The sequence below is a fragment of the Pogona vitticeps genome, chromosome 8 (genome assembly GCF_051106095.1).
Source record: "Pogona vitticeps strain Pit_001003342236 chromosome 8, PviZW2.1, whole genome shotgun sequence".
NCBI lineage: Eukaryota > Metazoa > Chordata > Lepidosauria > Squamata > Agamidae > Pogona > Pogona vitticeps.
In genome coordinates this window covers 887,557-901,195 of record NC_135790.1, presented here as the reverse complement: position 1 = coordinate 901,195, position 13,639 = coordinate 887,557, and the positions used below count along the sequence as shown (strand labels likewise).

General features: G+C 51.3%; 1 protein-coding gene across 4 annotated transcripts in view; it reads left to right on the top strand.

The window, feature by feature from the left end:
• Positions 1-5,334: 5,334 nt before the first annotated feature.
• Positions 5,335-13,639, top strand: part of LOC110072207 (tetraspanin-15) — a 37,903-nt gene continuing 29,598 nt past the window's right edge. For all 4 annotated transcript variants that reach the window (XM_072978803.2, XM_072978805.2, XM_072978804.2 and 1 more), the window contains exons 1-2: positions 5,335-5,574; positions 12,078-12,263. In XM_072978803.2, coding sequence (XP_072834904.2) covers positions 5,479-5,574; positions 12,078-12,263 — 282 coding nt within the window. In that variant the 5' untranslated portion in view covers positions 5,335-5,478. The remainder of the gene's footprint in view (positions 5,575-12,077; positions 12,264-13,639) is intronic.

Sequence of the window (13,639 nt, the reverse complement as noted above, 5' to 3'; positions counted from 1 at the left end):
CTGAGGTGCCTCAGGAGGGTTTCTGTGCCCCACCTGCCGAGTTTCTCGTAAAAACAAAAGGATGGATGTCATGGAGCAGGTGGGCTTTCCAACAGTGGGGTGGAACTGTTATTTGCCAAAGCCCCTTCCCTCAAGCCTGGAAATCTTTTAAATATCCAGGGACATCTTCTGCTTCTGCAGTCCAAAGAGTTTCATCTGAGGAACAGCTTATTTGCACCCGCTGCTCCCCCCCCCCCCCCCAGGATCTCATCAAGATGGGACTCTCGGTTAAAGGAGCTGGACAGGAACCTGTGGATCATCAACCGGAAAGGACTTGTTGATGCAGGAGAACGAGGACATGCCTGACAGAACCCCCCCCCAACACACCTCTGTTTAAAAACCTCCAGTGACAGAGGGTCCAGCACCTTCCAAGGTAGCCCTGAGGAACGTAGAGGGCAACCCTCCAAAGCTCACAGGGAAAGAAAGCTATTAGCCTGAAAGGTGCCAGAACGCTTCTGGTGTTGCTCTTTTATTTTGGTACACTTATCGTCTCTGCTGCCTTTTGACTCGATGGGTCTCCAAAGTCACCCTTGTTTCTACTAATCCTTTCTGATCGCACTCACTCCCACACCCCCTACTCCCACCCCATGCCAAGTACAGCTTAAGTGGGAAGAGGAGTTTATGGCTGAGAGTCCTCAAAGCTCCTAGGGAGCAGTTCCTGTACAGTACTCGGTCAATGGTAAGCTGGTCATTTTCTGCCTTCCTGGGGCCTTGTTTTGCCAGGATTTGCTCTGGGAGACCGGGCTTCCATGTATTTGATGCCACCTGGCCTGTTGGATGGGAACGTTGACTCCTCCATGGTAAGTTCTCTACGCCGGAGCCCCCATGAGGAACTGGCCCCATGGTTTCATCCTACCTGGTTCGAGACCAGAGATGGAAGTGACAGTGCCTGGGCCAGCCGAAGTGGAAACCAGTGCCTGGAAGAAGGCCCTCGGGCTGTCTCCCCACAGACCGCTCAGGAGCAGCTGTGAAGACCACCAGCCGCAGTGTCCTGCTGGACCATTTGGCAAGGAAAGGACCTTGGGGGGGGGTTGGAGACAGTGTCCTGGTGGCTGTGGTCTCAGAGGATGTGCCTTGTCTCTGGGTCTCTCCCCACCCTCACCCAGTGCCGATTCCCCGGCCCATCATGAACTCTCCATCTGCCAACAAAGGCCATCTGCTTCAGGTAAACTTTCAGGCCAGTGGCCAAAAATTAAAGCTGGGGGGGGGAGAGAGAAAGAAAAAAGAAAGGACAGGATGGAATATTGTGGCATTTTAAAGTCTTAACACTTTTATTTCAGTGCAAGCATTTGTGGATGAAATCCTAGTTCCTCAGACACATGCACTTAGAAATAGCCTCTCGAGAGATGCATTTGGATCCCATGACAGCTCGCACTGAAAGAGAGAAGGCGCGAGTCTTTCAAGAGCCACAATATTTTGTTCTTGTTGATTCCTCACCCCCCCACCCCAGCAAACACACACAAAGGTTTCCCCCCTTTGAATGTTGACAACGTGCTCAGGCAGACTAACACAGATGCTTTTTGGGGAATGGTTACAGCTTCAGGCTTGTGAGTTTTAAAGGGAACTGCTTCAGATTGTCAGAAATCACTATTAGATGCTTTTTAGAGTACAGGTTATAGCTTTGTTATTGTTATTAAAAAACACCATCCAGGGTTATGTTATTCTCAATTTTTCATGGTTGTTCACCACCTTAGATTCTGACAAAAGGCAGGATAGGAGAAGTATAATGATAAAACCAAACAATGTATAGCCACTGGCTATCAAATGCCACTCAGTCGGCAACCGCTTCAGCTAGCAAGCCATACAAGAGCGGCAAGAGAAGTCATTTGTTTCTTGAGAAAGAATGTTGGGAAAGAACCGCACTTAGCAGCCCAAACACAATAGGGGCCTTGCATAGCATTACCTCTTTCTAAACGCTGGAGTTCGTATTGCACTGGAGAGCTTATGAAAACTCAATATGCACTATTTAATTCAGACCACTGTTTCTCAGTCTCACCATTTAATACAATAAGCAGTATTTAAATGGATCAGAAGTATTAGATCTAGACTTTTTATAACAAAACTTCATATTATTTCAAACAAAATAGGCCAGCCAATAAAGCTAAAACTTCAGCAATATTTAAATAATATGCCTATGATTGGTATTTTTTTTTCTGTTAAAAATGATATGAAATACCGTTGTACTGGATATTTGTATGCTAAACTCAGTTAGCGTAAAAGTGATAACTCAGTTCTCCCTCTGTGAAATTTCAAGGCAATAAGCATGGGATAACTAAAACCCATTTATTTCAGTACTTGTTGAATCTATCCAGCAAAAACATGAAAATTCAGCTCAAGCCCTCCCTCCCTTACTCTCAAAACATTGACACGCTGATGCACCATCCTGTACTTTAACTTCTGCCCCAACTAAACACTACAATACAATATTATCAGCCAAACCAATCTCTACATATTGAGTCTATAGCAGTGTGAAAGAGGTGAAATGAAACGCAGATTGTGAAATACCTGCCTGTGTAGAATGTTGGCGTACTTCTCAAAGATTTCCTCTGGGTGAACACATTCCAGAGTCCCACATATTCTGCCAAAACTGACTCCTACCCAAGGATGTGTTTGTGTGAGAAATATAGAAGTTTCACTCCAACTTTGCTTCCATATATATTATCCACTTAGGTAATAGGCACAAGCCTTCCGAAAGACTTCAAGCTTCCTGAAGACAGCATGACTGAGATGTAGGCGGACAGCATTAGTGAGTAACAGCCGCAATAAAAAGGTTGACAAAAGAAGTAAAGGACCAATCTCTATTACTTGTTTTTATGGGATGAGAGAACACTCCCCAAGTATAACATCACAGAGGCTGGAGACCCTCTATAATTCACCTATTTAGGGTTCAGTTACTGTTTCCCCCCAAAATAAGACCTCACCTGAAAACAAGCCCTAGTATGATTTTTCAGGATGTTTGTCATATAAGCCCTGCCCCAAAAATAAGCCCCAGTTAAGTGAAACCCTGCCCTCCACCCTTGTGCAGGAACCAGAAGATGACATGATTGTCTTTGAATAAATGTAGAGTGTGGTACATGGGGAAAAAAAATCCCCTGAAAATAAGCCCTACTGTGTTTTTTGGACCAAAAATTAATATAAGACACTGTCTTATTTTCGAGGAAACACGGTACATGGAGGATAAAAGCCAGCCAAGGGGCTATACAATATATCAGCCATTCCATTATGGCAGAGTGATGCCAGACATAACTCCTGCTGTGAAATAAATGCCAATGCCTCGTGTCAGGGATGACGCAGGTGTTGCTGGAGTCAAGGTGTGGCTGGGTCAGGAACACCACGGGGGAAACCCATGTCAACCCACTAAGGATCACCATGGGTACGTCTTCACACCCGCCATGGTGCTGGCGTGATTAAGCTTCTCACCATGAATTCAAGGGAGAGAGAAAGAAGCATATGTAAAACTATCACTTCTGACTATGGCTACCCTACCCATCCTGCTACAGCAGGAATTATGGGCTGAATTCAAAATACTGGTTTTAACCTATAAAGCCCTAAACAGCTTGGACCCAAGCTATCTCCAGGACCACATCTCTCTAGAATGAACAAACAAACAAACAAACAAACAAACAAACAACACACACACACACACACACACACGCACACACACACACAAATGAACAAACATGGAATGTGTAGTAGTGTTGGTTTTTTATTATGGTATTTGATTCTTTTTGTATTTGTATACTCACCATTATTAACTTTAAATACAGTACTGTCTTTTAATGATGCAAGCCAGCTTGTGTCCTTTTTAAGGAGAAAGGCAGGATAAAAATATTTTTCATACATTTTTTAAAAGTACAGGATATGGCACACAAAGAGCTAAGCTACACAGGCATCAGGACCCCGAAATCCATGCTGGATATGCACTCAGGCTCCTGTGGAACTCACATCTGACAAGGCGTGAGTCTGCACCCTATGTCTGCCCCGAACTCACCATCCCTCGGATGCTCTCTCTCTCTCTCTCTCTCTCTCTCTCTCTCTCTCTCTCTCTCTCTCTCTCTCTCTGTGTGTGTGTGTGTGTGTGTGTGTGAAGGCCACACTCGTTGTCCACTGGCATCACAGCAGTGGCAGGTCCACTGACAGTCCCGGTTGCCTTCAGACAGGGACCAGAAACTCCAGCAAACCACCAACTGGAAGGTCCTGTCCAGAAAATCCAGCTTGAATCCATGGCATTTCATACTCAAAGGCCTAAGAGGTTGCCCCTGAATGGAAGGGACACGGCCTCGCCTCTTACGTGCCTCATGGCTGAAGGCCTTGATGACATTCTGATTAAAGGAAAACGGGTTGTGCTCTCTCCCCCCCCCCCCGAAACTCCCTCGGCATCGTCTAAGTAAAAGAAAGGAGCCCGAAAATCGGCCTCCCATTCCTGCAGCCTAACAGACTTCCTCAGGGCAACCAGGGAGAATAACAACTTGTTATTTCCAACAACATCTTTAGTGAGGATCTTATTTCCTTAGCCTGCTCATTTCAGCCAAATGAAGGTTGATTAAAATTGCCTTTTCCTCTCAGGTGGCGTCTCTGGAGCTTTGCAAGGAGTCAGACGATCCGCTAATTCCCACACCAGGCATTCTGCTACATAACTATTCCGAGATCCTTAAGAGCAGCAGAATAAAATATACAGGAAGAAAAGTGGGTTCCCGACTCCCCTTCCCTCTCCTTCCTCCGCGCCTTCTTGGCTACTGCAGCCTTTTAAGGATACAGGTCAGGCCCAAGCTAGACAACCTCGCTGGCACTTTATCGGAAACAGCGTTCTCTTCAGAGGCAAAGGACATCTGATTATCCTCCTGGTTTCTGGTTAATCATGGGGCGGGGGGGGGGGGTTAAACGTCAATGTCCTTGCATATATGAACGCAGGAACAGGTGAAACAAGCACAGGAATAGGCGATACTTTTACTGGACCACTAAAGGTATCCCCTACCCCTGCATTTGTATTGCACATACGCTTGCTCAGGCACGGAGCTTTGAAGGAAGTGTGTGTCTCAAGGGAAAACACCGTAAGAGTGACAAAGACACAGCCCCCCCCCCCCTGCCCGGGGCTCCGCTTTCCCAGCTGCTCTGCAGGTGCGGCTCCCAAAGCGAGCCACACCTGCCGCCTCCGGCCGCCGCCAATCCGCGCCGGGAGAGCCGGCGGATCCGCCTTCCGCTCCGGCGCCCGGACAGGACGGCGGGCACAGCTGGGGGGGGTGGAGCGTTCTTTCCGCGGACTACACCTCCCAGAATCCCCTCCGGCCGGCGGCGGCGGCGGTGGTGGTGGAGATTTGTGGGAGAGGGAGTCCAACCGCCCCCTGCTCTCGCCAGTCCCGCGGCCGGGCTTTCGGGTTCGCCGGGGCGAGCGGGGCGCCCTCGCCGAAGAGCCCGGCCTGGCCCGGCCCGGGCCCAGCCATGGGCGGCGGCGGCGGCGGCGAGCGGGGCGAGGACTCGCTGCTCTCCTACTACTGCATCAAGTTCGCGCTCTCGGCGTACGCCACCCTCTTCTCGGTAGGAAGGAGGGCCGGGCCGCCCCCTCGGAGCGCCGCGCTCCCCCCCCCCGGGCGGCCGGGCGCGCCTGCCTTTGTCTGGCTCCGCGCCCCCCCCCGAACCGCCCCCGAACCGCCCCCCCGGCCCCGGGGGAGGGCGAGGGAGAGGGGGCTGGAGAAGACGGAGAGGGTTCGCCTCCGGCGCGCCAGGGCGCGGAGCAGCGCCCACCCGGACCCCCAGGATGGGTCGGGCTGCGGCCGCCCCGCCGGTGGAGAGGACAGGACGGGACGGGACGGGGGGGGCTCCCCAGGGTGGGCTTCCCGCCTCCCGAAGGGGGTGCAGGGACCCTCCGAGCGGCGAGGCGGCCGAAGCCTTCCGGCCCTGCCCGTGGGGTTTGGGGCAGGGTCACCCCCCCCGCCGCCGCTGTCCCTGGCCCTCAAGGAAGAAGGCGCCCCCGCCCGCAAAGGGAGGCCGGGCGAGGGTCCCCGAGGAAACGGGGAGCCTTTTCAGGACGCAACAAACCGTTGGGCAGAGATCAAGATTAAAACCAAGCTCAAGCATGTCAGAGTTTAGTAAGTACAGCTTGCCTGAAAAGGGACATCTTCGCCTGGCCACCGAAGGAAGGGCCGCAGGGACCTTTGCTCGGGCGGAGGTGTTTCTGTGGCCCTCTTGGAAATGAACCCTTTGGGAGCCCTGGCCAAGGGAAGTCGCCCAGTGGGTTCTGGATCCCAGCACGGGCCCAGTGTTTTCGGTTGCCGGAGCCCCTGGTGTGATTACACGCTAGGTTAATCATCTGCCCGAGGGGCTGGCCAGCCGGGACTTCCAGTGCGGTGCACTGTGTCCAAACGCATTGTTTCTCAACCTGAGCGTGTTTGAGTTAAACAGCTCTCCTGTGCTGGCAATAGGGCTGGCTGCAGACATTTTGGCTCCGGGAGGCTCAGTCAGGACCGTTAGCTGCGGGAGTTGCCCTCGTCCAGGAAGCTGGCTGAGTTATTTTGCATGAGAGGTCAAAGGTCCCTCAAATATTTCTTCCAGTCTCTAACGGTTTGTTGTTTAGTGTGTCTGACTCTTCATGACCCCATGGACCAAAGCATGCCAGGCCCTCCTCTCTTCCACTGCCTCCCGGAGTTGGGTCAATTCATGTTGGTGGCTTCCGTGACACTGTCTGACCATCTTGTCCTCTGTTGTTCCCTTCTCTTCTTGTCTTCACATTTCCCCAACATCAGAATCTTTTCCAGGGAGTCTTCTCTTCTCATGAGATGGCCAAAGTATTGGAGCCTCAGCTTCAAGATCTGTCCTTCCAGTGAGCACTCAGGGCTGATTTCCTTCAAAATGGATAGGTTTGTTCTCCTTGCAGTCCAGGGGACTCTCAAGAGCCTCCTCCAGCACCACAATTCAAAGGCATCAGTTCTTTGGCGGTCAGCCTTCTTTATCGTCCAGCTCTCACTTCCATACATCACTACAGGAAAAACCATAGCTTTGACTGTGCGGACTTTTGTGGGCAAGGTGATGTCTCTGCTTTTTAAGATGCTGTCAAGGTTTGTCATTGCTTTCCTCCCAAGAAGCAGGCGTCTTTTAATTTTGTGGCTGCTGTCACCCTCTGCAGTGATCATGGAGCCCAAGAAAGTAAAATCTGTCACTGCCTCCATCTCTTCCCCTTCTATTTGCCAGGAGGTGATGGGGCCAGTGGCCATGATCATACCTTTTTTGATGTTGAGCTTCAGACTGGTACTGAGTGCAATTGCTGCCTGAGGCAGGGACTTTGCCTCATCCCAGGTCCAGCCATGGAGGAGAACAGGCTGCCAGTTGCATGACTAAGCGGAGGGCAGAGGCATTGCGGTTCACAGTAGGAATTCTCAGTCTGCCACAATTTGCTTGAGAAATAAGTGTGAGTTTCAGATCACAGGGCTTGAGAAATGGGGCTTCTTGCCTCTCTTGAAAGTAGCCCTGCCTGGACTTGCAGGCTGTTTCTCTTTTCAGAAGGATGTCGTTTCTGTCTTGCAGCCAGGTCCCCTGCCTCCTGCGGCTGCCCGGTCCTCGGAGGGCTCCAACCCGGACCCTCTGTTCAACCCCTTTCCCTTCCTCCTTTTCTCTGCTGCTTGTGGTGAGCACGGGTGTGTGCCCTTCTAGGGCTCAGGCTGCCTGAGGACCTCAGAGGCAGGGGCCAGAGAGTCTCCAAGAGAGGAGGCTGGGCCCTGGATTAGTCGCAAGACTGGACAAAGGCATTCCTTAAAGGGCTACAAGGGCTTGATGGTCGCAGCAGGAGTTTGTCAGGCTTGCCACTGTGCGCCCGTCAGCCTCCTTCCACAGGACCATAGGGCTGGAGAGCTGGTAGGCACGGAGCCAAACCCCTTTGTTTTGCTTTGTTGCTGGTCTTCCACTGGGAAGTGGATCTCTGACCTGGTTGTCTGCTCAGACATTCCGTTGCTCTTTGAAATACAGGGGGTTGTTTCAAGGTAGACACATCCGGGACTCATGTGAGCCAAATGACCCTGCATCTCAGGCCTAAATCCATCAACTGGTGGCTTAGAGTGTACTTTTAATTGGGGTGAGCATGTTGGAAATAGGGTTTTTTTTAAAGGTGACTGCATGACATACATGGAAATGTGGATTTTTTTTTTGGCCTGGGAGAAGTGTAGTTTTTGTTATTATTGTTGTTGTTGTTGTTGTTGGAAAGTGGTATTTTATGCAGCTGTGAGCAGGTCATTTATTTTAAATTGCTTGTGAAAGCAATTTTTTTATTATTATTATTTCAGGATATGTGAAGGCCTCTGTCAGTATAAATTGTGTCTGTGGGGTTTGCCACTCACTGGTATGCTTTCCTTGCTCCTTCTCTACCTTGCCTCTGTGCATGGGTGCAGGCATGCACATGACCCCTCCATCACAACCCTAGTCAATGTCTATGGTTAGTTTCCCCTTCTGTCCCTTTGTTTGACTGTGTGTCTTTCTCTCTTTCACAACTCCAGTCAATGTCTGTGGTCAGTTTCAGCCCCAGCCCCCTGTCTCCCTCTCTTTCACTATTATTTTTCTTCCTTTCTTTTTTCTCTCTTTTAATAAGACAGCGTGAATGGCTTGCTGCTGCTCACTGACCTTTACGAAATGGAATTTAAACAGGCATCTGCTGGGCCAAGTGGTATTTCGTCCTTCCCTGTGATGTATCAGGTCAATAATTGCTGACTTGGATGGCTTTGCTGGCTTCTTTGTGGATTAAAAGGGGCAGCTCTGTGCCATCGGCACTGCCCTCCGATTTTCAGTGGTCCAAAGAAAGGTATCACCCCCTCTTCCTTTTGGGTCACCTCTGGGGACCACGCAGCCTTTTCCTTGCCCTCTCGCCAATGGGTGCATCTTTTACACAGCACGGTGTGGTCCATGAGAGGACTCGGCCACCACCCTTGTCTGGTCAGGTGGTTTCTCTCTATAGCCAAGTTTAGATTCTTTTATGGAATACCAGTTTCCTTGGCCTGCCCCTAGAGCCTTCTTATATTTTTGCAAGGCCATTTTTACTGAGGTAGTTGAGTGGCTTGTGGTTTAATTTGAGACTGTGCTAACGGTGTGTGACTAATGATTGGAACTGGGTGCTAGGACTTGCACCCGTCGGTACGAAAACCGCTTGTACTTCCCAAATCTTAGCCTCTCCCTTTATTGTCTCTTTTCACCCTCCACCCCGTCCCATTATTCTGCTGCTCTTGTTTTGCTGCTCGGCCAAGTCAAAAGGCTCCATCCAGCCTGAATGGCCTTGCGGTGGATTCAGAACCGTCTCCCACCCACCCACCCCCATCCCTCTCTAGAAAGCTGCTGCTCCTCTCCTGAAACGTCTCGTGGCTGTTTCCCTCTCTGGTCCGACCCCAGGCCCCCCCATCCTTCTGTTTGCTTCCCAGTCACTCCAAGCCTTCTGGTGCATTGCTCCTGGTACTTTGCCAGGCTGAAGAAAAATGGCATCCAGTGGCAACGGGTGTCTTCTGTGGTTGGCAGGGGAGAAGGCACAGCAGCCAGTGGTGGGTGAAGCCAGAAGTGGCAGCTGAAGCCGGGGGGGGGGGAGCATTCTAGAGAAAGAGATGCAACGTCCAGAGAGTGGCAGGCAAGCGAATGTTCACAGGGACGCAACCAGAGGCGGGCATTTCGCCCTTTCAGACGCTCTTCATTCGCTCCCCCCACGGCTCAGTGCACCCCTTTCCTTTCACCTGGGGACATCCCCACCGACTGTTCCTTCCCCCTCTGCCTCCTCTCAAAGCTGGGCAGGTGTGTTGCTTTCCTCTCATTCATTTTCTTTCTAACCTCCACCCCCCAAAAAAAGCCTCACACCAGAATGTGAGTGATAAGGCTGGGGGGGGGGCTTAGCAGGAGGGGCATACAGGTCCAGAAACCCTCCACGCATGCACTTTGGAAGGAGGCCGGCGACGGTGGGCTGGCTTAGGGTGGCCTGAGACGGAGGCGAGGAAGGGCCCCATCCAACCTAATTGGTGAACCCGCCAGTGATGTGATCCTGCCCCTTTTGACCCTGAAAACATTGCATTTATTTCCCTGGGGAGGGTAACTCCAGGTTGCTTAAAGGGGTTAAAAGGCATTTGAAGCATTGGATTTAAATACTGTAGGTGGCTTCAAACTCTGTAGATTCACATCAAGAGTGTCTGGTTATTCCTAAACAGGGACGAGAGCAGGAGACCGCCTCCAAAGACCCACTTGAGGTCTGTGATCCCAGAAGATCTGGACTCCATTCATTCAGAACCTTTTTCTCCATGGGCATTGATAGCAGCTGGTCTAGACATGTTAAACATGAGCGAGCATGTAAATCATAGCTTCCTGAGTTTCCTTCCGAAGTAGCCGGGGCCCCTCCACTTTCATACGAAACGGCAGCTGAAGTTGTTCACATCTGCCCAATATTTCCCAGATCGCTCTGGATTCAGTTCGAGGGCAGGGGCGGCGGGGGGGGGGGAGTTTGCTGTTTTTTGTTGCACTTCTTTATGTGTATGAGTGAGTGGTGTGAAAAGCTGTCTCTTTGCTTTGAGTTCTCCTCTGTGCTTTAGAACTGCCTCTGCAACTCCAACCCTTCAAATCCTAGACATTAGGAAGCAGGGGTTTCTTTACGGCAGGCAGAATAAACCAGGCAGCTGCGTGTACTGCAGACATTTGAAAATGTTGGAATCAAAATGGGCCGCATGTTGTTTGCAAAGCTGTTGACGGTGCTGAGTGCCAGCCGAAGCCTCCAGAAGCAGGAGAGGCTTTGCCACTTCAAACTGAGCTCTTTCCCCCCCCCTTTTCTTCGAGAGCCTAGATGATTGGGGAGGGGCCGCAGAAGCCAATCTGGGTATGCCAGAGAATGGAGAAAAGGGGGAGGGGGGTGTCGGCTGCCTTGGTCTTTTTGGAAACAAAGTAGCGGAGCTTTGCTCTTCCCATTTTTGCAAAGGCCACTTTGTTACCCTTCTGTTTCCTCTTTCCCTGCATCTTGTTTCCAACCTTGTGGTTACAATGAAACCCCTTTCCTCAGCAGGATCGCATCTCTCTCCATCGGCCTTGTGGATCCATGAATGAAAAGCCAGAACCCAGGAGGCAGATGGAGCAGGGCAGGTGGCTTGGCCGTCATCTCCCTCTGCGACTCTTCTGGGTCGTTCAGGAAATGAAAGCGAGCACATGCTAGATGGGCTTCAAAACGGGCTGAGCCAGCTCAGCTTTTGCTGGAGACCAGCTGCGTGGAGGGGGCCCTGCAAGTCGGATGGGGCTGGCCCCTGCTTGAGTGCCCTCCGCCCTGGGAGGGCCTGGCAGTCTTCCCTTTCCTGGCCGGTGGCTCTGGGAGACAACGTTCCTTTGGAGGGCGGCAAGCCGTCCACGGCCCTTGTGCCGAGGCCTCGATCCGGCTTGCCTTCTGCTAGAAAGTGAGATGTGAGAAGCACCTCGCTTGGCACTAAGAGAACACCTTATTTTTTCCCCCCCCAAAATGCTCATGTTTCTCATTCCACATCCTACTTCCTGGTTGCTGCAGAAATTATGAAGAGAAATTGTAGGACATCTTCACCCGCACCGTTTCCTAATCCCTCTTTTGCTCCTTGTCCTCTCCCTCGCTTGCTTTTTCCTGCCCTGTCCAGTTGAGGGGAAGGACGGTTGAGATGCGCAGATGCAGCTCAATATGCTGTCAAACAGCCTGCAAATGGCCGGCTTTCGAATGGCTTTCGAAACCAGCGTTTCACCAATGTGTGTGTTCTCTTTTCAGGCCTGGTTTCTCCCACAAGCCGTGGGGTCCTCGTTCTCCACCCAAAGACCAAAGGGCAGGTGGAGCCTCTATCAGGCTGCTAAACAACCACAAACAAATGCTAGCTTTTGGCTGAAGGACGGCCTGGATGAGCCAAAAGCTGGCGTGTGTGTGTGTGTGTGTGTGTGTGTGTGTGTGTGTGTATGTGTGTGTGTGTGTGTGTGTGTGTGTGTGTGTGTGTGTGTGTGTGTGTGTGTGTGTTTCAGTGGCTTAATAGAGGATCCACCTACTCCTTGCATCCACACCTTTTAATGGGTGTTTTGCTTCTGCTCTTTTGCAGCTCATTGGCCTTGTGATCTTCTGCGTCGGCATTTACGCTGAAGTGGAAAGACAGAAGCACCGGACCTTGGAGGGGCTGTTCCTTGCTCCAGCCGTGATTCTCCTCCTCCTGGGCTTAACCATGTTTGCTGTTTCCTTTATCGGGATGGTGGGCTCCCTCCGAGACAACCGGAACATGCTCAGAACTGTAAGTTCTGCCATCCGCGCCCAGGCTTCACCTGTTCCTTCTTGGCACAACTTGGTCCAGCTCTGTAAGGTCGCTCTATGTTGGTTCTAAGGCGTCTTGTTTCCTGTCACGCCCCTCTTCAGAAGAGGCTTGGGAGTGGGGGTTTTAAGGGGCTGGGGATGGCTTTGTGTCCTCTTTCCTCTGGTCTCCTCTCTCCGGCAAGCCCTAGAAAGAAAGTGACTAGGCAACCCTGTTTCGCTTTGCAGAATAGGAACGGTGTGGACCAAGAGGCCACCTCACCCTGGCAAGCGTGTGCTGAGCTCACCGTGGATCTGGATTTTCCGGACCAGCCGGGGCTGAGTCTGTTACAGAGAGGAGCTCCCTTGATGGAAGAGCCTCCTCTATTTTTGCTTTCAAAGATGTCCTTGAAAGGAGATGGTAGCTTAGGAGTCAAAGGGTTGACCGTATGGCTATGTCTTGGGTTGGGCACTCAAATCCTTTCCAGGGTTTTCTACCCTAGGATGGAGCAACCCTAACCTTTGCCTGCCCTGAGAAGGGGCCGCAGCTTTCTGCAGTGCAGACCTGGTGTTGCCTGAGTGCAGAAGTGGATGGTTGCCACCCTTCAGACAGAAGGTCTTCTGGAGTGATTTACATCGTTGAGAAGGTGGCCTGGGGGCAGGTTTCCATGGAGTGGTTCCCCTCATGGCGAGGGGAGGCCGTTCCTATGCAGGCCTTCCCACACGCAGTGTGTAAATGAGACACAACCGGTGCCTTCATATCAAAGCACCTGTGCCACTTATGGCCTTGCCTTTGCTGGAAAGGTGAGATCAAGACCTAAACCGTGGGGGAATGTGGGAGCTGACCATGTTTGGCAACGTTCTCCAGGTGCTGGAGAAGTGGGTGAATTTGTCCAGGGGTGGAGGTGCGGTTGCTTCAGGGCGTGGCTGATCTCTGCTCCCCAAATGTGATTGTCCTCTTCCCTTTCCCCACTGAGGTTTTGCTTGTAGATTCAGGGCCTGTCCAGAAGGCAACCCAACCTTCTGAAAAGGGAGGAGATTTTTAACAGAGTGTTAGCTGCTTAGAGGGAAAGTGAACCAACTTCCACCACAAACTTGGCAATACAATAGTCTTCTCCTTGTTTTATCATCTGATGGCTGTTGCACCCAGCCATAAATGGTTCCCCGCCTGTCTGGAGCAGAACGGTTAATCTGCTCTATAGGGTTAGGGAGATGCTACGGAGTGCCTAGTGATTTGGGTCATTTGTCAGACCATTAACCTACTCCACTCATCATCAGGATCTTTGAGTCTTTCTCTTGTAATGGATTCTTCCTTCCTTTCCCAACGACCTCTTTTGTGTTACGGTCTTGTCGTTACTCTTCGCAGAGTGGTAGGAGCCT